The sequence below is a fragment of the Cajanus cajan genome, chromosome 2 (genome assembly GCF_000230855.2).
Source record: "Cajanus cajan strain Asha chromosome 2, NIPB_CcT2T_4, whole genome shotgun sequence".
NCBI classification, from domain to species: Eukaryota; Viridiplantae; Streptophyta; class Magnoliopsida; order Fabales; family Fabaceae; genus Cajanus; species Cajanus cajan.
This window is the reverse complement of record NC_138518.1, coordinates 62,435,715-62,457,743: the sequence shown is the minus strand read 5'-3', so window position 1 is coordinate 62,457,743 and position 22,029 is coordinate 62,435,715. Positions and strand designations below refer to the sequence as shown.

Sequence of the window (22,029 nt, the reverse complement as noted above, 5' to 3'; positions counted from 1 at the left end):
CGATCAATTATTAAAATAATATAATTTTTACAATTTTCTTAATCACACCCCGAATTAATCATCAATTTGTTACTGTATTTTTTATGAAAAGCTGTAGATGATTTATTTTCAAAGAACAATGATTTTTTCTTTTGACAGATTAAAGAACAATGATAGTAGTAGGCTAGTAGTGCAACTTGAATAGTTTATATCACCCTTTCACCCTGTGGTTTTTTTTTTCACAAGAGGAAGTATGGACTCCTAGTAGAGTTGTTACTATTGTAGAGATTTTTATGCTTAAAGTTACTTATATTGAGAAGAGTAAAAATAAATAATGTATATAAATGGAACCTATTAAAAGCAATCAAGTGAATTACTACTATGGTGGATGTTCTAAGAAGTCATTTTTAGTTATGAAACTTAAAAATAGTGAAAAATAAGATGAAGTTTTTTTTTTATTTGATTATTTTTTTGTTTGATAATTTCATAAAATTAGCTCTTATAAAGATAAAGTAGTACATTCATTTACACTTCATGTTCAAGGTTAATATATTAATACCTCTCAATGATTCTTTAATTACATTAAGAGAACAATTGTTGAGAAATCTAATACAAATTCAATATCAAAAAGTTTGTGATAAAAGGAGTGAGATGTTCAACTTCTTATCACTTATAATTTAATATTTATTTTAAAGATTGTAAAAATATACTCACTTTTAATCCCCACCTGAAATGTATTCTTTTAGATATGCCATGCTAATATATTGATCACTTATAATTTAATATTTATTTTAAGTTCCTGTTTCTAAACAAGGCAAGGGATGTACATAAACAGAAAATTTATAGCTCATTGTGGCCTTGAAAAGTCATTGCCTTTTGAAAGATTAGAGGAGACATGTTTACTCAATTCATCACTAACCTTCACTCACCAGCTCACTTAGGTATCATTTATGCCCTTTTGTATTCTGTTATAACAACGATATTTTTAATTTAAAGTGAAAATTATAAACAACTTATATCCTGGAAAAAACAATTTTTTTAAAAATTAAATTAAATTAAGTTATTCAAAATTTATGAAAACAAAAAGTCTTTCCATGTAAAGAAAACATAAATAATTAAAATATATAAATAAATGTTAAAAATATTGAGATTATGTATCACAAAAACAAATAATAAAAGTTATTTTCCCGTTCAAGAATGAAATTTTAAGTTTATAATGTGAAAGGCATTTATTATACTTAAAATTTGTAATTTAAGAAAATAGTCACTCAAGCTCATCAGTCATCCCTAATCCCCAACTCGAAACAAAGATACAATATCTTCCACATTGAACAAGACATTAAATTTTTCTAATTTTGTTTAAAATATTTTTATCCTTTCACATCCTTGCAGAAACAAATATTGTTTGCAATAAAAATAAAATAAAATGTATACCTTCCTTTATATGGAACATATACTTTTCTATTCTATTCTAATATATATATATATATATATATATATATATATATATATATAACATAGTACAAATAAATAAATAAATACGTAAAAAAATGGAAGCAATATATGTGTATAAAAAATAGATCCAAGGTGATAAACTATAATGAAAATGTTTTTTGCATACCAACTACCAATAATTACGTTCCTTAACGAAATATTTTAATTATACTTTAAAAGAACCGTACTCGTCAAAAACTGGCTAATTCTCAAACATCAGGAGTGAGAAAGAGAATCATAATAATTCTAATAAATTGATGATTCTGCTGACATAAAACTAAGGTTGTAGATATACTCTCATTGTTACCTACGTATGAAGATTACTGATTCCTGAATGACATGACCGACTTCAATGTTTAATTTGAATTTCAAACAAATCCTGAATCCATTTTTTTCATTCTCGAAAACACGAAGATATAGCATTCAAAATTTAAATTTTCAAATTATTACATCTTATTATCTTAATATCTCCAATTTTACTGTTGAAGAAATGCCTATTAGCCGCTATACCAGCAATAATATCAAACTTTGACGTGTCTTGCATCCTATTCAATAAATCTTCATAATTTAATAAATTTTAACCAATAAAAAATGTGTTGAACATGTAAGAATAATGTGTTAGAGAATATTGATCACCCTCCTCATGTTGAAAATGATAAATAATTTAAAATGGTGTGGCAAAAAAGAACACCATCTTCTTAAAAACCAGGTAATAGAATAAATAAGTGCTTTCTATGAGAGGAAAGATTGAGAGAGCCAACAACCCCAGTTGATAAATCTCAGCAAATTAATTACACCTGTTCCCACATATAAAAGAAAATGCTGAGCACTAGCATCATTAGCATGGTCCAATTAATGAATGAACTTAAAGTCCACCGAAACCAAAAGCACTACAGGAAGATGGAAGCTTCTTCATTATAGCTCTTATGATAAAACTATGGTTGCATATAAGATAATTACATCCAAATAAAAAATATCAAGAAGGACTCGTATGGTAAAGAGAGAGAGAGAGAGAGAGAGAGAGAGAGAGACAGGGAAGCATTTGACATGAATGAAAAGAACAAAAGAATAAGTGAGGTTCCAAAATTGAATGAATTGAGAATTCATTCAGGTAAAATAACTACACTAAGGCTATAAATAAAACCAATGATGCCCTATGATTATGAATGAAGATGGGGTAACATATGAAACCGGGTTAGTTAAAATAAATGCTAAGAGAACATGTGATTACTCCGCCTTTGTCTCATGCGTTTTTCATCACTATTAAATCCATCAACCCAGCTTTTGTCCTCATCAATAGCTCGCTTCCAGCGATCTTTGAAGACTTTAAGTTCCCATGTTGACTGCCTTCTTATCTGTGATCACTCCATGTTAGTGTTACAATGTAAACAAGGTCATTTGCAAGCTATTGTGTGATCAACACAAGACATGGTTAAAAAGTAACAAGGCCATTGCAAGCTACTTTGTGATCAACCCAAGATTTGGTTTCAAATGCAGTTAAAAACCTCACCTCAACTCGCGGATCAAAGGCCGCTGCACCATGTTTCTGATTATCAAACAAAAGCAACAAGAACACCAAATTAGTACTGACTGTGATGGTAAATGAAATAGGATTATAGAGAATAACTGTATGCCATTAAAAACTGTACCGGAGGTGTTCTTTTGCTATTTGAAACCTGCAAAAATAAAGAAAACAAAGAAAAATTATTGCTGCAGATTGTTTCCATTTAACTTATTCTATAAACTCGTGTTCCCAGGTTGTTGATATATTATCACTTATCAAAGTGGAATCTTGAAGAAGTTAATAATATTAAAAAATCATAAAAGAAACAAATATGAACACAGGAGCATTTGTAACCACTGAACATATATAAATTTCAAAGTGAAGTTTGTGTACTAATGCTCTTTTAGGAAGCAAAGACAGTACATAGGCACACAAGCTAATGGATACAAAATTAATTCAAACATTAGGAGAGAAAGGAGAAAATTACTTTAGCAACATCATGATTGCTACCACCCAGAGTTTGTATACCCTTGTGAACAACATATTCACTATCAACAACTCCCACATTTTGAGTGCGGTCTCCCTGAAAAACAAATTATTTCACTGGTAATGATACTTATCATGTCCTAAATGAATTTGAGAAAGTGCAAGTCAGTTAGTATAACGAGTTAATGACAACTGACTAGGCAAGCTGAATTGAAAACATGATGAATTCCAGGATAATGAATAATTATAAATCTTGTCCAGAAAATGTGTAATTCTCACCTGTGCACAATATCCTATTTTCATATCCACTCCCCATCCATGGACAAGGTCATTCTGAGAAAATGATAATGATAATGATGTTAAAAAATATGGACTATTTTGATCTATAACCAATCAAATCAAAAAATTGAATACTAAAAATTACAGAAGAGACAAAGTTAAACTCCACAATGATAACAACCAAAATAAAACACGAAAAAATCCAAGTAAATTGGAATATGTTTTATTTTCAGTTGTTAGAAGAGGGCAGAAAGTTAATCCACAAGCTCATCTCCAAAAACATTTTCACAAGCATTTTGTAACCTTGACAAACTTAATGGCTGAATTTATTAAATAATGAATTTTCATTCAAATGAAAAAGAAAGTAAATGTTAGGACCATAACCAAAGTTAATTCTAGAAGACTAAAGCAAGGCATTAGGACATATGATAAGAAAAATAGGGGGCAGGGTAGAGTAGTAGTGCTGATCATAGATAATGGACCAAAACAAGAGTTGGCTAAGGAGCATCATGGGAGTAATAAGTGGGAAGAAGGAAGTAATGATGAGTTACAAGGTGGAAGGAAGAGAGAGGGAGAAGCCTAACAGAAGAGTAGTGAAAGGTTAAAAGACAAGAGTAGAGAAAAGACAAGATTGTAAAGAGTGGTTCTGAGTGGGGGGAACCTCTCTTAAGGCTGGGAGCTCAATTCTGTAATTTAGTTATTTCTTCTAATGTACTTATCCTCATCAGTTGTTCTTGAATACCAAGAATTTCCTAGGTCAAGAAATAGTTATACATAAGATACTTAACACGAAAAAATTCTCAGTTCATAACATTACACCAGAGTAGGTAATACAATTGTTTTGAAAGAGGCAAGACTTTGAATAATTAAAGAATTTCAGGTGTTCTCTGGGGTTAGAATTTTTACAAATCCTATGGACAAGGGAAAATTACCTGTATAAGATGCCAAGTACAATACCAGGCAGATCGAGAGAAAACAGGAGCCATACCTTCCACAAACCTGTCAAGTTTTGTTGAAATTTGTGTCATTCATAACATGGTCGTAGATACAACCAAAACATATCATAAAACTCAACCAGAGTAAATGTTATTGATTATGTTAAGTTCCCTTTTCTATTGACTAGTTAAATTTAAATATTTTCCATCTTGATGGCAGAAAGAAGGATGATAACATCACAAGAATAAGATCCAGAATGAACATCTTGAAAAAATACACAGCATAATCAGGTTCAGGGAAAGGAACAGTTACCCAGTGCATGGAGGCCCTTTACTTGCATCTGAACACCTAGTATTGCCTCTGAGTTCATACACTCTTCTGCATGTATGAAAATTCAAGTTTAAGCATGAAATTGATTAGCAAGTAGTTAAGTAAATATCAGCGGACTATCAATAAGTCACCTATGAACTTTTTTGGTCCTAGCTCTAACTGTAATTCTATGATGTATCTCTGTTGAATTTGGGTCAAGGGCTGGCTGAGATATTTCCAATCCTTCTTCCTTCACAATTTCAATGTATCTGAAAAAAATAGATGCCCATGTTAATTCATCCTTTCTTTGATGAGAGCAAAAGTCTGTCATCAGGTGATTGACTAGTCTTTACAAGAAGAAGAAGAATATAATGAATATAAATCCAACCAATTACCACTTTTTCTACCTTTCCAGAATCCAGACAACCAAAGATTACTCAGTAACCTAGTGTGACCTTAATCAAATAAAGATAATATAGAGCTTATTGTGCATACAAGTTCAATTAAACAACAAAAGGCAGAGAAATCATTATAGAGCTTCAAAAAAAAATTCAATACTACTTTTATCTATAAAAAAAAATAAAAACTAATCAATGTAGCAAAAATGTATAGGTATTTAAATAGAAAAACACAAGGGATTCAACAATATATGCAATCACAAATATACACATGCACATATAAATGAACCAGTACTGCTTTACAGGCAAGGGGTAGTGTAAATTATGAGCAGATGAAGCAGGCTGTGAGATGACTTTGTAGAACACAAGTTGACGTAAAATAAAATTGATTTGATTTCAAAACATTTATACTATGACCCTGTTTCTCAATAAGAACTTGTATGAAAAGAAAATAATACTTTAAAATGAATTAAGTTTCTCCCATGAGTTAAAGTTAAGAAACTTGATTTGGGAAAAAAAAAATTCTACGAGTGACATTTTTTAAGTGAATTTTCATTCAATTTTCAACAAAAGAAAAAAAATTATCATATCATATATTTGAATAAAATAGGATCATTTTCATTATATCATATCTTGGGTGCCTCGGCTGGTATACAAAATGAAAAGCTTCATATTAGAAGCCAAAAGAAGACAAATGTCAAAGTATACAACCATCAGTCATACCTTGACGGAGAAAAATGTTCAACTCCTATATCCTCATCCCAGAGAAAGATATAATCATAAATAGAAACTATATCTGGATGCAGAAATCTTTTTGCAAACCACCTGAGAAAGAACCCACCAATTAATATATAAATTGGGAAAAATTAACCATTAAATATATACATTCATAATATATTTAAATCAAAAGCATATATGTTAGGCAATAAAACTAAGAGACCAGCAGTCTGGTATGCACAGAAATGCCACAGACCAAAAAGGGGTACATAACCAAGCATTAGTAACAGAGCCAAGGTCAGGCAGAGGCACACTACCCTATCAGGCAGAGAGGCACACTACCCTACTCGTATACAACTAGGAGATTCACATGGGTTGTGAGGTATCAAGTTCTGTGATGTTTTTCAATTTCAGTGGATGTTCCCAGGAAGAAAAAGAAAACAAATCAAGACCTTGATTTCAATACATCCACAGAAACCAAAATATTTTCCCAACTTCTAATGATGTTTACATAGCCTAATTGACTTGTTAGAGTCTTTATGATATTTTGATTTTTCAATAAATCCCTTATGTGATAAAGACATGGCATACCCCATATATCTCTTGTTTCCATAGAAGATTTAAAGCAACCCCATTCAATTAACATACAACAAAACAAATACTGCAAGGTATTCAGACAGAAAATAAATAAATAAATAAATAAATAAATAAATATATATATATATATATATATATATATATATTATATGGTCAGTGTCTATGTACCACTTGGTTTGATTTTGAGCAGTTATGTGTATGGCCTTGCCACTCCAACTAAGATCCCACCATTCATCCACATTGGCATCATAATGGAATAAAATAATTGTAAAATTGTCTGGAAGAAACTGAAATCAATGAAATCAGATTAGGAGTGCTGATTCCAACAATTTTGATAACCTAATGAATCATCAAGAATACCTTTTGCACCATGACATCTACATTATGCTTTTGTTTAATACCAACTGGAATAGCCAGCAAGCTACGATTGGAGTAAACATTAACCTGCAAATCACTAAATTAGAGGTGAAGCAGCTTTGATAACTGATGGCGTGCCCATTATAGTTTACCCAATCCCGTCATCATATGCCGGTTTAAATAGAAATATAATGTAAAAAATAAAATTGCAAAAATACTGACCTTTGACCTCAAATTACTTGGTGACCATAAAGACCTTAACTCCAAATCTGAAGTAGCATGTATTATACCTCGTGGTAAGCCCTTCACATTTCTAGAAGTTTCAGGATATTCCTGCACAGTGGCAACAAAAGCATCAATATGAAAAATAATATGCGTCCAAGTTAAATTGGAAAATTAATGCAAAAATTGAAAGTAGGCAGGTGCATCAAAATTTTGAAAACATCCATAGCCCATAGTCATCATTCACTATAACCTGCAGAGCCTTAGTTCTAAATGCACCAAAGCTTAAATTTAGAGAGTTCCATAAAATTAATTAGCATCAGAGTATACCTTTCCTTCTTCTTCCCGAATATTCAACTTTTTGTCTATCTGATAATAACAAAATGAAAACAAAGAAAGTTTCAGATTAGAACAGGAGGTACAAGAATACAATGTCATGTATTGGTGCAATATAAGAAAGGCAATGCTCGAGTCACATAGCTTCCACCTGCCACAAGAAGTTGCTTATTTGATTGTACTAGGAGCTGGAAAAAAATTTCAAAACAAAGCTATAGGGTTTTATGCTGACATAACATTTTAATATCACTTAATGACAACAAAGAGTTTAATCATTCAATTTTTTGGAGAACCACTTTACACATTTCCTTTCCTAACCAAAATGAATATTGACATTGTTATACTACTCTGGATGAAGCAGTGCTGCAGCAGTATGTGACCCTTAACCTGATGCAGAATAGAAATTTAATCAACATTTTTGGTCCAAAGTTAGGATATGCGATCTCATACCTCTTCTTGGTAATTTTCATACTTTATAGTCCTATACACAACAAACAACACTGTACAAACAACTGCCACAAAAGGCAGTCGTTTCATCTTCATACTTGGTTTTCCCTGGTCCAAGAAAAATCACATTGAAAGAGTGAAGTTACAATCAGAACTCCTTGATGAAAATATATTTAGAAAACATTTTCCTCTGAAATATCAAAAGTAAGGACTTTAAAGAAAAGAAGACAAACCATTAGGCAAGACACTCTTCTTTCTCATTGTCCACCCCCATGATTTGATTGGCCTCATAGAAAAAATGGATCTCTTATTCAGTCTTCATCACAAACTGCTTGCTGTGTGTAATAGAAAGTATCACCAATTATTTCATCTTAAAAAATAAATTATTTGAGTTTTGAGATAAATTACTGGCAAACTCAACCCCAAATGTCCAAAACAGAAAATTTTGAACAGAACTGAATGGCATATAAACAAGTATATTCAATTTTGTGTAGGAGATTGGGGACTAACAAAAGGGTTAATGAGATATTCATGCACATGCTGCAGTGTGACAAGAAAAAGCTGATATATGTGAATTTGAGAAACATGCTTAGAATATTGGCAAAGAGCAGAAGTTGCTGAATCTACACTCATTAACTACACCAGCCAAACCTCCACATAAAACAGCAATAAAGACACATATCAAAGCAATTCCAAAACTGACATCACATGGTACAACACATAAGCACCCAAGGAACACGAAAACAGAGCTGCATGCATTGGATTTGACCGACACAAGGATCACATGAAAAACGGAAAGAAAAAAAAGAAGGGGAAATACACAGCTGGCCAAAACATGGACCAACACCTGAAAACCAAGACTCCATTCCAATTGCTATTGCAAAATAAGATAAATATTTATTTTTTTTGGCTGAAAAGAAGAAAATGGAGTCATCCTTAAAATTTTTCACACCAAATAACAGAGAAAACAGCTCCCCGAGAGTTTCACTTAGATCCAACTCTAACCCTCCTCGACTTTCATTCATCATCGCCATATAAATAAAGGGAAAGTCCCACTCTCACCCCAAAATTAAACAAATAGCAAAAAAATTAATTTCCATCAGAAATCACAATATCATTTTCAGCAGACAATAGAATTCAAAATTTTCCAGCATTTGGAGATCTTCCGCTGAATCAAGCATTCAGACCCAGTAGAGAAAATAGGCGAAACAGAGGCGAGAAAAGCAATGAGGGTGGAGAAGAAGCAAGAAAAACAAAAGGGTATGCATGAAAATGGAAAAGGAAGAGGTTTTGAAGATGACAGGACATACCCAGATGCAGAAGAATCGAAATGAAGAGGGAAACAGAGATGTATAGATGAGAGCGTGAAAGAGGAAGAGTGAAGAAAGGGAAGGTTTGAGAGTATGGAATGAATATATTAGTGTTAGTATTATTATATGCATGCGTTGGAGGGATATGGCATTGGGTGCTGTGCTACCTAGCAATTACCGATTTGCATAGCAACCTTGGTTGGCTACGAGGAAATTCAGAGACTGATGACACCTTACAAGTAAATTACATAACAGCCACACCCAGTCACATTAATATTATATTATTCTTACATCATAACATAACAATAGTATATAACTTGAGATAAGACCATGTTTGTGTTCTCTTAAATTTGTGCTCTCTCTCACTCACCTTTCATCTCTCCACGTTTCATGTCTTGTGCTGCCCATCACACCTCCATTTCTCATTTTACTTTTACACATTTTTCTACGCTCTATGTGGTCACTCATGTCACCAACTTGTCTTGATGATTCTAGAAATTTATCAGAAATTGCGTACCTAATTTAATATATATTCATTTCTTCTCACTTAAAAAAAAAATTTGTCCCCTAAATATATGCACATTAAATTTTTTTAAAAAATTATTAATATATTTATTTGTTCCAAAATTCTAAGTAGATTAATATTCCATTAAAATACAGAAAATATATACTGTATGTTACAAAAATCATATATAAGTGAAACAGAACTAATTTTTCACATTTTCATATTTGTAGTTGTAATTATGAATCACGCTCTAATCAATTAATGTCAAATTCCTCTTTGATTTAAACTATTTTGACAATTTTCAAAATTCAACTGATCATTCTCTGTCCATAGAATTAGCTGCTTATAGAATGTTTGACTTTCAATGTTTTTTCTTTTAAACAACGCTTCAATAATATATGTATCCAAAAAAGTTATAAAAGTATATATATAATTGATTAAAAAATATAATAAAATGCTTGATAAAAGAATATTTCAACGAAATTTATTTATTTTTTATCTTTTTCAGTTTTTATTATTTATTTTTTTAGAATATAATTAGAGAAAAATAAGATAAAAAAATAAAGACAGTGAATGAAGCAGTAATGGTATACCTTAATTTTTTTTTATAACAATATTAAGAAATAATAATAATAATAATAATTAAGATTATTTATTGATTTGATTGTAATAAATAAAAAATAATAAATAAAAAAAGTAAAAGCAGAAAGGAATGAAGTAATTGGTGGAGGTCTTGTGGTGCAGAATGGATGGTGATCCATTGGATGTGAGTAAATTGACTGAATGGGAATAGTAATTGTTGATAGCGTTCATTGATCGATAACGTAATCACAAGGAGACACCTACATGTAGTATAGGACACACAAATTTATTAATAATAAATAAATAAAACAATATGTTACTTTTTAAAAACTCTAAATAAATAAATAAATTTAACAATTTTAGAAATTTAAAAAGGTGAGGGGCAAGGCTCCTACTTACCACCACAGAAACGTCCGGATTGAGTATTTGCAGGTAAAATTCATTATGATCTATAAATAATAAATGAATAGGTTAATTAGGTATTTGTAAATAATATAGATGGATAATTTTTTACCTATTTATAAATAGGGCGGGGCAAGTAAAATAACATTCATACTCGCAGGTACCCGTTTAATAATATTTCTTAAATATCCTAATTATCCTTGTACTACATAATCCTAAAACTAAACTCTCTTATCATTGTGATATGAGACTTTCACTTACTTGTGAGATTAATGTATTTTAAATTATTGATTATTTTTCATTTTTATTATTATTTTAACAAAACTAACGTTAAATACAAGTTCAAAATTAATATTAAATTTTTATTTTTAATATTTCAATGACATTAAATATAAACTTAAAATTATTTATAATATAATTTTTTTAATTTCTTAAAAAATTTATAAATATTCATGGATATCAGTGAGATATTCAAGAAATTAATGGATACTCGCGCGGATATAGGGTAGGTATGAGGCCAATTTTTATCCAGCAAGGTGGGGACGAATTTACTATTACCCGCCTTCATGGGATCCCATTGTCATCCCTAATTCGTCTCTTCTTATAACACAGTTTATAATTGTCTCTTACATTAATTGTTTGTTCTATAATATTTATAATTAATTAACATTTTTAGAAAAAATAATAAATTTTGTAAATTAATGAAATAAACATTTTATTTTTTTTTATGAATATCACCTACGCAATATATTAAAATTCACAACTAAAGACTAATTTATGTTTTTATGATGCGATTTTTGTCGATTAAACGTTATTTTAACACATACAACAATTAAAACCGACAATTAAATGACAAAAAAATGAGTAATTTAAAATATATCAAGACTAATTCTAAATAAATAATTTAAATATTAACAAATTTAATATTATTAATTAAATTAACCATTTTTTTAAATAATATAAATTAACACACATTTTATATTAGTTAGAATTATTAAAAATTATAAAATTATAAAAGATATTTGTTAAATAAAATGTAAAACTTACCAATTTTATAATTTTTAATAAAATTTAATAAAAAAATAGAAAATGATAAAAGAGTGTATTGTTCCCGGCATTTCTCTTTTGGAATAATTTCATCTCGATTGATCGCTTAAGTTATTTAAAAGAGAAAGTGGTTTTTTTCTTCTATTTTTTCTATTATTAATTTTTAAATTAAAGCCATTGATTAATTTATGTGGATGAAGTTATTTAAATAAATATAAATTTTTAATATTTATTTTTCATAAATAAGTAATATATGTTAATATTTTTTGAATTTAATTCCTCTTAAGTGACGAGTGCGTTTTAGAAAATAAAGTATGTTAAATTTTATTATATATGCATTTGATTTTATCTCAATTCTTCATCATTATTTTAATTAACGATTATTATTGTAATTTATTTTTTAAAGTACACTCTTTATTTTAGAGGAGTCAAATTTATATTTTTTTATACACAACAAAACTCTTCATCTATATATTTAATACAGGTATATATTCAATACTTAAATTAAATATACAAACTAAATGAAATGAGTAGTACTAGTAACAATTTTTAATGCACTCCTCTCAACACACTAAAATTCATCTAAAACTACTTTTTTTAAACTCGAATATATATATATATATATATATATATATATATATATATATATATATATATATATATATATAAGCCTTATAAATGATAAATATAAAAATAAATAAATCTTAATTAATTATACCTTATTTTATATTATCAATTCTTGAAATGCTTTTCATTTAATTAAGATTTTATTTTTAATGAATTTTAGTTATAATAAATAAAAATTGAATTAAATAAGAAGTCTCTTTAAAGAAAGAACTCTTAAAAATATTATTGTGTAAGATAATCATTCATATATTTAATATATAAAAGTTGATTAATTTTTTTATATTAAAGTATTTACTTAATTAAGGTGAATGAAGTTATTTAAAGAATTATTTTTTAACATTTATTTATTTATGAATAATTAACATACATTAATAATATAAATACTTTTATATTGTTATCTAATCACATGTTATTATATTTAATAAATTTATTAATTTTTATAATAACCATATTTAAAGTTAACGTTAAAGGTATTTTTCTATCGAATATATATAAATGTTTATATTTGTATTAAACCTTTTTTTATTTATTTATAAAACTAATAAGTGGAGTTAAGTGTTTCTGTTGCTTAAATGAACTGACTCTATATTTTATATTATTGATATAAGTTTTTTTATATATATATAAATTTTTTAACCATGGGGACTTATTATTTAAAAATTAATCATATAACTTCTAATATAAGAGGTGAAATGAATACTTATTAACTAGTAAGTTTTCCGTATAAGCAAAATTAATAAATAAACAAGTTAAAGAAATAAAAGATACTCCTACTTGTATTATTAACAATACATATAATTGAAAAATTAAATTTAAGAAACAATTATATAAATTAATGTTTGAATTAAGACGCCTAATATTTATTGGTATAAATTTTGAAATAAACCAGAATTGATTAAATCCATGATAATATTATATTTAAATTTACCTAGCTAGAAATATTTACACATATATTTTTTTATGCGTAAAAAGTATCTCTTTAATTAGATGCAATGTACCAAGATTTGAAGTAAGAAAAAAAAGTTTCAAGATTCAAAATTAAGTAATGTAATTTGAAAGAAATAAAAAAGTAAAATTATATATTCAATATATATAGAAAAAAAATTGTTTGATTTAATGAGTAAAAAATGACTTCTACAAATATTCTCATTTTTATAAGAATAAGAATTCAAAATTATATATGATAGTGGATAGTAAATTTTAGAAATAAATTAATTTTTTTTCTTTAATAAAAGAGGAATATATGCTATTAGATTACATTTTAAACATTATACAAAATTAAAATCCGTACAATTGAGAATAAAGTTCTAAAATTACTTAATTGTTTTAAGAGAATGACATTCAAACTTTTTGTGCACCTTTTTTCTTTATAATGAGTGATAATATTCTTTATACACTATATACAAAGAATCGTTTATACAAGAAATCGAAAATCTTTTATCTTCCCCAGTTGCATGGAAAACAAGTGGCTAATAATAATAAGGAAAAGAATATCGACAATTTTTCTATGAATTTCCTGATTATTCCAAAAATAAGAATAATTTATGTGATAACACGTCGGCATCAATAAAATAAAATAAAAACGAGCAAAAACTAAGGTAAAGAATAATTTTACTTTTTTTTTCATTTCTGGATTATTTATCGCAATAATAATAACTAATTTCCTGACTACTTTGAAGGTACTTTAAAGGGTGGAATAGCCATATTTAAAATTCATAATAATAAATTATGAACTTTGAAATAAAACAGACACGTGCATGGTTACCTAAAAGTTAAAACCTTCCCTTGCTTCGAAATTATGAACTTTGAAATTGAAACAATTTGGAAACATGTGATTGAAAAACAAAGACTTTTCTTACAAAGAATGGTTTAAAAGAAAGGGTTGTTGTGCTAATTATGTTAGCCCACCATTATCAAGTAAATCCTTTAATATTAAAAGAAAAAAGTTGATATCTTCTTTGGTATACCTTGTAGTACTTAAAAACTCTTTAAAGCACTTAAGTGTGGTCCATTGTCTCCATTGAGACCCATGCTTGATATCTTAAGAAATATTAATTAATAGTTTAGTACAATTCATACTATTGAATAGTGGCAATTGATATTGAGTCATCAAAATTCTTAAGCATTTGACAAATGGAAAAGAGAGAGAAGACCCGAATCTTAATTTACCACCGTTGGGTTAGTTGTCATAAAAACCATTGTTCAATGAATTGATGCCACAACCTATAGAGAAGTCTCTACTACGAATAATGCTAGTTAGTGCGATTAATGTTATATCTTGATATGATTAATATACCCAATTATTTTTTTAATATGTTATAAAAACATAAAGATTAGGGGAATATTTAAATTATTTATTTGTATAATATGTGGCATGGTTGCACCAATTTCCAAGCATGACACAAACCTAGTGCTCCATTTGTGGCAAAGCTAATAGAATGATAGTTGCGTGCAAGCCACGTCCCAACGTTGACGCTACCAATATGCTCCATAATTCATAAAAAAAATGTTAGGAAGACACTTAAAAAATTCTTTTTAATTAGTTAAAATATATTAAAAAAACAAAATAAAATATGATGAAATTTACATTTTATTTAATAATTCTTTTTCAATTTCATAATTTTTAATACTTTTTGATCTATTAAAATTGTGTATAAGAGAGTATGTTAGTGTTCAAGTCTAAGAATTGTTAGTAGAGCTGTCAAAATGGGTTCAGTCCGGTGAGTTAACCCGGCCCATCACGGGTTCGAGCTGGGTTGGGCAAAATTTTTTTTGAAAATTTCAGTACAGGCCAATTTTGAACCCGGCTCACCTGGGTTGAACCCGTAGTGAGCCGGGCTGACCCACCAACCCGTAAAAAAAAACATGTTGCCACCAGCCCACCACTCTTAGTTTATTGGGCCCAAATTACTGAAATTAGAGTTTGAAGATGATTTTTGTTGTATTTGAAATTTGAGTTGATTTTGAATTATATTTGTCTACATGAGATTATTTAGATTTTATTTGATTGTATTTAGAATTATCATTTAATTATGATTTTGGATTTTAGTTGTATATTAGAAAAAATTACATTTTATTTTAAATTAGGTGAACCAACCCGTTTAACCCACCAACCCGTGGTGGATCGAGCCGTGTTCAATTTTTTTGAGCCCACTAATAAATGAGCCGGGTTGAGTTGGCCCACCAAATGCTCAACCTGTGGTGGGCCGGGCCGTGCCGGGCCGGATTATCCGTTTTGACAGCTATAATTGTTAGCATAACTAATTCAACATTTATACTCTTTAATCAAAAATCAAGATTTGAAAACTTGGATATAATTACGATTGAAAAACTTAAACAATATCTAACCTAAGATTATTATGCAAGCAATTCTTGAATATTCATGCAAAACATAACATTTTAAGTTACTCATCAAACAACACCTAACTATAGTAAAACAGTCTCCACCAAAACATTGTCATCATCAACATAGTACAATACTATACTCGTATTTTCGTCTAATTTTATCTTATTCTTATAAATAATACGATCGTCAAAGTCCGACAGTATATAAAAGTATGAGTAAGTTTGTATATAAAGAAAACATTATCAACAACTAGTTTATTTTACTAAAAATAATTTTTTTAAAAATAGTTATTGATTTTGATGTTACATAAAATTGTACTTTATTCTAATCTAAATTTTTTATAAAAAAGAAATCCAAACCTGAAAAAGATTTTTCTTTTCCTCAAAGATTGTTTACAGAAATACTCCTTGACAAATATTTCAAATTTCAATATAAAATATCTTACTGAAATTAATTAATTTAAAACTAATTATGTCAAAATTTTAAATAAACAGCCACTATCCAAGTAAATTTACATATTGAAAATTGATTTGACCCAGCTCACCAATAAAATTTGCACCATCTGATTAATCAACGGTTAGTAGAAAGTTTTGCTTTACTAAGCATTAGGAAGAATTTGGTTTAAGTTCATCCTATCCTTCTTTAATGGAAGCTATCAAACAGGGGATTCCTTTTCTTATTTCTCTCTCTGTTTCTCTTTCTAGTTATCAGGCTAATACTCCTTCATTTGTCTTTTTTGTGTCATATAGTAATAGTTAGTTGGGGAAATTGACACTTAATGGCACATATGAACCTGGATTAATCAATTAACCACATTATAAAAAATAGGGAAAAAAATAGTAAACAATCTTCTATTTTCTCATTTTAATGCTGTTAGAAAGAAAACATGAGAAAATTATAGAATTACTAAATCAAAATGTATTAATTATTTCAACTGACATGATTTAGAAGGATGGCAAAAATGTAATGCAAGTTAGAACTTCTTTGTTTTTCTGTGTCAAAATAAGTAAATAAAGAAGTAATAGAAAAAGTTAAAACGTGTTATGTCTTAGTCAAAGAACGTTGCTTGTATAAGTAACTATTTTAACAAATGGACAAACTTTATTAAGGGATTGAGATAAGCAATTATAGTTATATTTGATATATTAGCAAATCTCAGTTTCTTGTACTTCAATTTTCTCAACACCTTCGATTCATACTATTCCTTCTTCAAAACAATGTCAGTTGCAATAACTAAAAATATATTAAGTGTATAAATTTTAAGAAAATCAGAAACTAATTGATAACTTTTCAAAAAAAATAATTATTTCCACCTCTTAATATTCCATACATTACCAACAACTAGTTGATAACATTGGTTATTAAATTTGTAACTTAATTTTTTTATATATAAAATTTCAAATCAAATAAATTGAGATATATTGGTGAAAAAAATTGAGGTATTTAAAACTATTAAATCAATAATAAAATGTTCAAATTAGTTATGGATGTTACTAAAGTTGTAAAAGAAAGAAAATATCATTGATATAATTCAAAGTAAAGATAGGTTTATTGTCATAAATATCTTGATTTGGAATTAATTAATGATAGATTTAACTCGTTTAAAGTATGAAAATGCTTAAAGAGAAATTTACCATGGATTTGAATTGCAGCATTTTGTGAATGTAATTCACTTTAAATTAATAATGAATACACATGCACTTTTTAACCTTCACATCTTTTATTTTAGGAAAAACAAATCCTTTTTGCATTCAAAAGATAACTTAAAACAAAACCTATAAAAGAGAAGTCTTTATATTTTCCAGGGAAGAACCACCATAGCTATGTGACAGTAGTCATGCTATGTCATGCACACATAATGTTCATATAAAATCTGCATTTGAGATTATTTTAGATACATTTAATAGTTTAAAATCAATTTTATGGAAAGAGTTTTACTACTAAAATTGACAAGAAGCAGACATTGAATAGGTGTTTCCACTGTCACTACTCGGAAATGGATCCCCTGACTTTGTGGAGGGAAAGTTAGGGTAACTTAATACATTTCAACCGTTAGATTTGTAATAAATGATCAGATTGTGACACGTGTACATTTAAGTTAAAATATATATTGTACACGTGTCACAATCTGATTTATTTTTATACATTTAACGGTTGAGATGTATTAAGTTACCATAACTTTCTTTCCCTAAAGTCAGAGAATCCGGATTCGTCACTACTCTTGCCTCTTGTCTACAGTTGATATTTATTGGGCTATTCAGATCACTTAATTTTAAATTAGATTCTCTATTCTGTGCACCTTAATTGTTTCTTGAACTTCACACTGAAATAGTTGCATTTATTCTACGATCGCATGTGTAGTAATCTGCAAAATAAATACTATGTACTTCACTTGTCTCTATCTATGGATCACTGTTAAATTGTCCTAAGCTGTTTCTTTTATAAGTAAATTACACTATATTTCTTAGTTTTTTTTTTTTTTTAAGATTTTGTTTTAATAATATTATTAGTACAAAATATATATTGATTTTGTTAATAATTAACCTTTTGGATGGCTATCCCTCTTCCAACCATATTTCTTTTTTTCATTTAATTACACGGAAGTGAATTAAATTTAGTTTTACTCAAACTAACAATCTATTAGAAAAGTTTCTTAAGATTGCACATAATTTTTTGCTTTTTTAATGTTTACACCAACCTCTTTTATCAGTATACATGATCAATTTTCAAACAAATAAGAGTTACCAATATACTATTTTTTAAAATAATTAAGCAAAAGACTAACTTGAATTTGGTGCAAGTGATGAGAAACTATTGTTGTTTAATTAAGTGACTAAAGTTAAAATCCTATTCTCTTATATATACAAAAAATTCAAGTTAGGAGGGGATGTCCATCTATTTGATTTTTGTGAAACTCCTAAAAAATATAAATTCATGTACTCGAAGAAAAATATTTGTTTATTTATACTAATATATAAAGGAGATACTCCTTTTGTTAATCATTTTCGTCTCCACATTTTATTCATCATTATACTTTTTTATTTTAAAAAAATTAGAAAAAAAAATAATATTTTTATCAAATCCAAGATCTTGAAAATAATGAATTAGTTATAAGTCTAATTAAATCAACATACTTTTATTATTTAATTTTAATTTTATTTAATTAAAGTACGAAATGTCTGTATCTCATTAATAATGAATAAAGAAATACAATTAAAAAAGGAATAAAATTTACATATGTACCTTATTATCCAATTAGAATTAATTTTTCCCATTAATAATATAATACCTATGATATTGTATTTAAGTTGTATCATAAGAGAAGTGGAAATACAAAATGTGATGAGTGTAATTTTATTTATTTTATTACTTTTACTTTGTAGTTGTTATATGGTAGTTAAGTTGCGGTTCGAAGTGCATGATATAATTATATTATAGTTTGAAGTCCTTATTACTCACCAAATGTTTGTCCATCTTCAAACCAACACCTCAGGATTCTATGTGCTCACCTCCACGATCACAACAACTCAAAAGTCGCTATTATTATATAATAATACACACACCATCTATATATTTTACTTTCTTTCAAGAAAATAAATTGCACTCCGGAAATGATTTTTTTAATCGAGTCAATGTATAGAGACCAAGTAACAAAATACTAATAATATTTATGAAAATAATTTCATTAGACAAAATGTGAACTAACTTGTAAAGCACATATGTAATTGTTTGGATATATTTTATTTATGATAAGTCAAGCACTTTTTCCAATAAATTGAGTTGGATTAGTATGTAGGGTTTAGAATTTGAATTCATTCATTGCCTTTCATATTTAGATGATTAATCGACTATATAATTAATAAATTTTAGTAACGAGATGACTTGAATAAGCTACTTCAATTACTCAATTATTATTGCGTTTTTTGCAAAAGGGTTTTTGTTGAATAACATAATTGGTAGGTGATTAATGGGGGTAGTTGAGCTAATGGGAGACATAATGTTGCTCGAAAACGTGAAGGCCAAAGGGATGAATCTTAAAAAATGGTTAAATAGTTGGAGGGTGTTGAGTAGCTAATAAGATATGATCAGGTTTTTTTTTATAGAAAGATTAAAAAAAGAAAATATGTAAAGCTATTATTTCTATGGTGGAGAGTTTCAATGGTTGATTCAATATTGAACTTATAGTTATATATCTCATGGACTTTTCCAAGTAACCTTTGAATATAAGAGCACATAGATTTACGTGGATTACGAGTGTAATAGATTGAGGGAAAGAAATAGAAATTTATGATAGTGAATTTATGGTTGCCTATTACCAATATAATTAGTGATTTATTTTGATAAAATGAAATAGAGAGGAAAAGAAATAGGGAAAAATAAATAGAAAGAAATATAGTGAAAAAGGTGTGTTGTTTGAATAAATAGAAAAATAAAAGAATTATTATATCAATTAAAAAATATTCTTTTATTATTATTTTTAACAAAAAAGCACTTATAATTGTTTTTTCTAATTTTATATTAATAAAATTATTTAATTTTAAGCACTACTTCATGACTAAAACGAGAGAAAATGCAATATGATGAAACTTGCGAAATTTTACGACCTCTTCTCAATTTCTCTCCAATCAATAGAAATACTCAATATCTCTCGTAAATTCTTTATTTCCAAATCTCTCTCCCCTAAATCATCCAAAACATAGTGTAGTGTAGATGATTAGTGAGGAGTCTATGATTTAACTTGCACTAAGCTTAAGTTAATTCAAACTTAATTATTAGGAGTCCATTTAATTTGCTATAAACTAAAATATTGGATAAAATAAATATAACTATTTTGTGTTTGATTTAAAAAAAAATTACAAAATAATACAAATCAAATTAAAATAAACAAGACAAAAATTTAATTTTCTTAATTAATAAAGTATGAAATAACTTTTAATCTTTTATTCTAAATACACAACACTTGAAAGATAAAAAAAAAATTATTTTTATTTCTTATTTAATAATTATGCTTTTTTTTTTCTCCCACCCGCCTGCCACTGCCTCTACCAACAAAAGAATTATTAATTTTATTATAATTCTCAAAAAAAATTTGTGTGCAATTCTCAATTTTTTTAATCAATCATGATGGGAGAATTATATTTTGTAAATTGCATCACCTCTTTTTAGAATAACTAAATCCCTCTTTTATATCGGGTTTTTAGACAAAGTGTTTGTCTCTAAATTTTTCTTAACATGCTTTTGTTTATATTTCTTTTCGGTCTCCCTTTGCCATTGTTGGGAAAAAAATATTATTTTTTTTTTACAAATAACAATGAAAGAGAAATAAAAAAACATCATAAAATAAATAAGAAAATATCACATAAAATAATTTATTTAATATGATTTAATTTTTTATACTTGCATTCACAACATCTTATATGATTTCCTCTCTCTCATTTAGAGTGGTAAACCTCTCAACAAGTTTAAGTAATTTTTCTCATATTAAAAATGTCTATTTATTGACCTTGTATCTTAATGTAAACAAAAATCCAATAGGCACAATAATTTAATTCCAAATAATGTCCCTAATAAAAAACATAACATCTTTCTATATCTAAATAATATTTTCATATATTTAAAACTAAAAGTTTGAATTTATATTCCAGTAGTTTTCACCAATGGGAATATCATCCATGTACATATCACGTAAAGTTTTTTTAACCATCAGTTCTACAGTTATCCTAACTTTTTCTCTTATGCATTAGTAAGTGTACTATTTCGATTCAACATTTTCATCGTTACTATTGAGTTTATTGACTTTAATTCTCTTATTTGCTTTTTATTGCACAACATTTTGCTCCATATAGCAGTCTTACGATTGTGCGTTTGAGTTATACCTTTTCGTCGTACATAACACTTACACACTCCTACATTTTATGTATCTTACTTGAATCATATGGTTTACATCTCAAATTCTATTTCTCCACCATTCATGATAGATTAAATACTTAAATGACAATTTGTGATTTTTTAAAACTTTTTTCATGAATATAATTTATGTAATGTCTCAAAATTGACAATCAAAAATTAAAATTCATGTAATGTCTCAAAACTGACAATAAAAAATTAAGATTCATATAATGTTTCAAAACTGAGAATCAAAAGCTAAT

At 27.7% G+C, this 22,029-nt stretch overlaps 1 protein-coding gene across 2 annotated transcripts; it reads right to left on the bottom strand.

The window, feature by feature from the left end:
• Positions 1-2,364: 2,364 nt before the first annotated feature.
• LOC109805200 (uncharacterized) lies at positions 2,365-9,573 on the bottom strand. 2 transcript variants are annotated; one of them, XM_020367210.3, is made up of 16 exons: positions 9,539-9,573; positions 8,295-8,396; positions 8,065-8,169; positions 7,609-7,647; positions 7,279-7,389; positions 7,060-7,143; positions 6,868-6,986; positions 6,109-6,210; positions 5,140-5,256; positions 4,991-5,056; positions 4,675-4,741; positions 3,743-3,796; positions 3,465-3,560; positions 3,123-3,149; positions 2,984-3,019; positions 2,365-2,828 (listed from the first exon to the last, which is right to left on the bottom strand). In XM_020367210.3, the coding sequence occupies exons 2-16, from the start codon at positions 8,295-8,297 to the stop codon at positions 2,685-2,687; spliced, it is 1,170 nt and encodes a 389-aa protein (XP_020222799.1). In that variant the 5' UTR covers positions 8,298-8,396; positions 9,539-9,573; the 3' UTR covers positions 2,365-2,684. The 2 variants fall into 2 exon arrangements, with proteins under 2 accessions (XP_020222799.1, XP_020222798.1); XM_020367209.3 differs by lacking the exon at positions 9,539-9,573 and adding an exon at positions 9,372-9,530.
• Between the last annotated feature and the right edge of the window lie 12,456 nt (positions 9,574-22,029).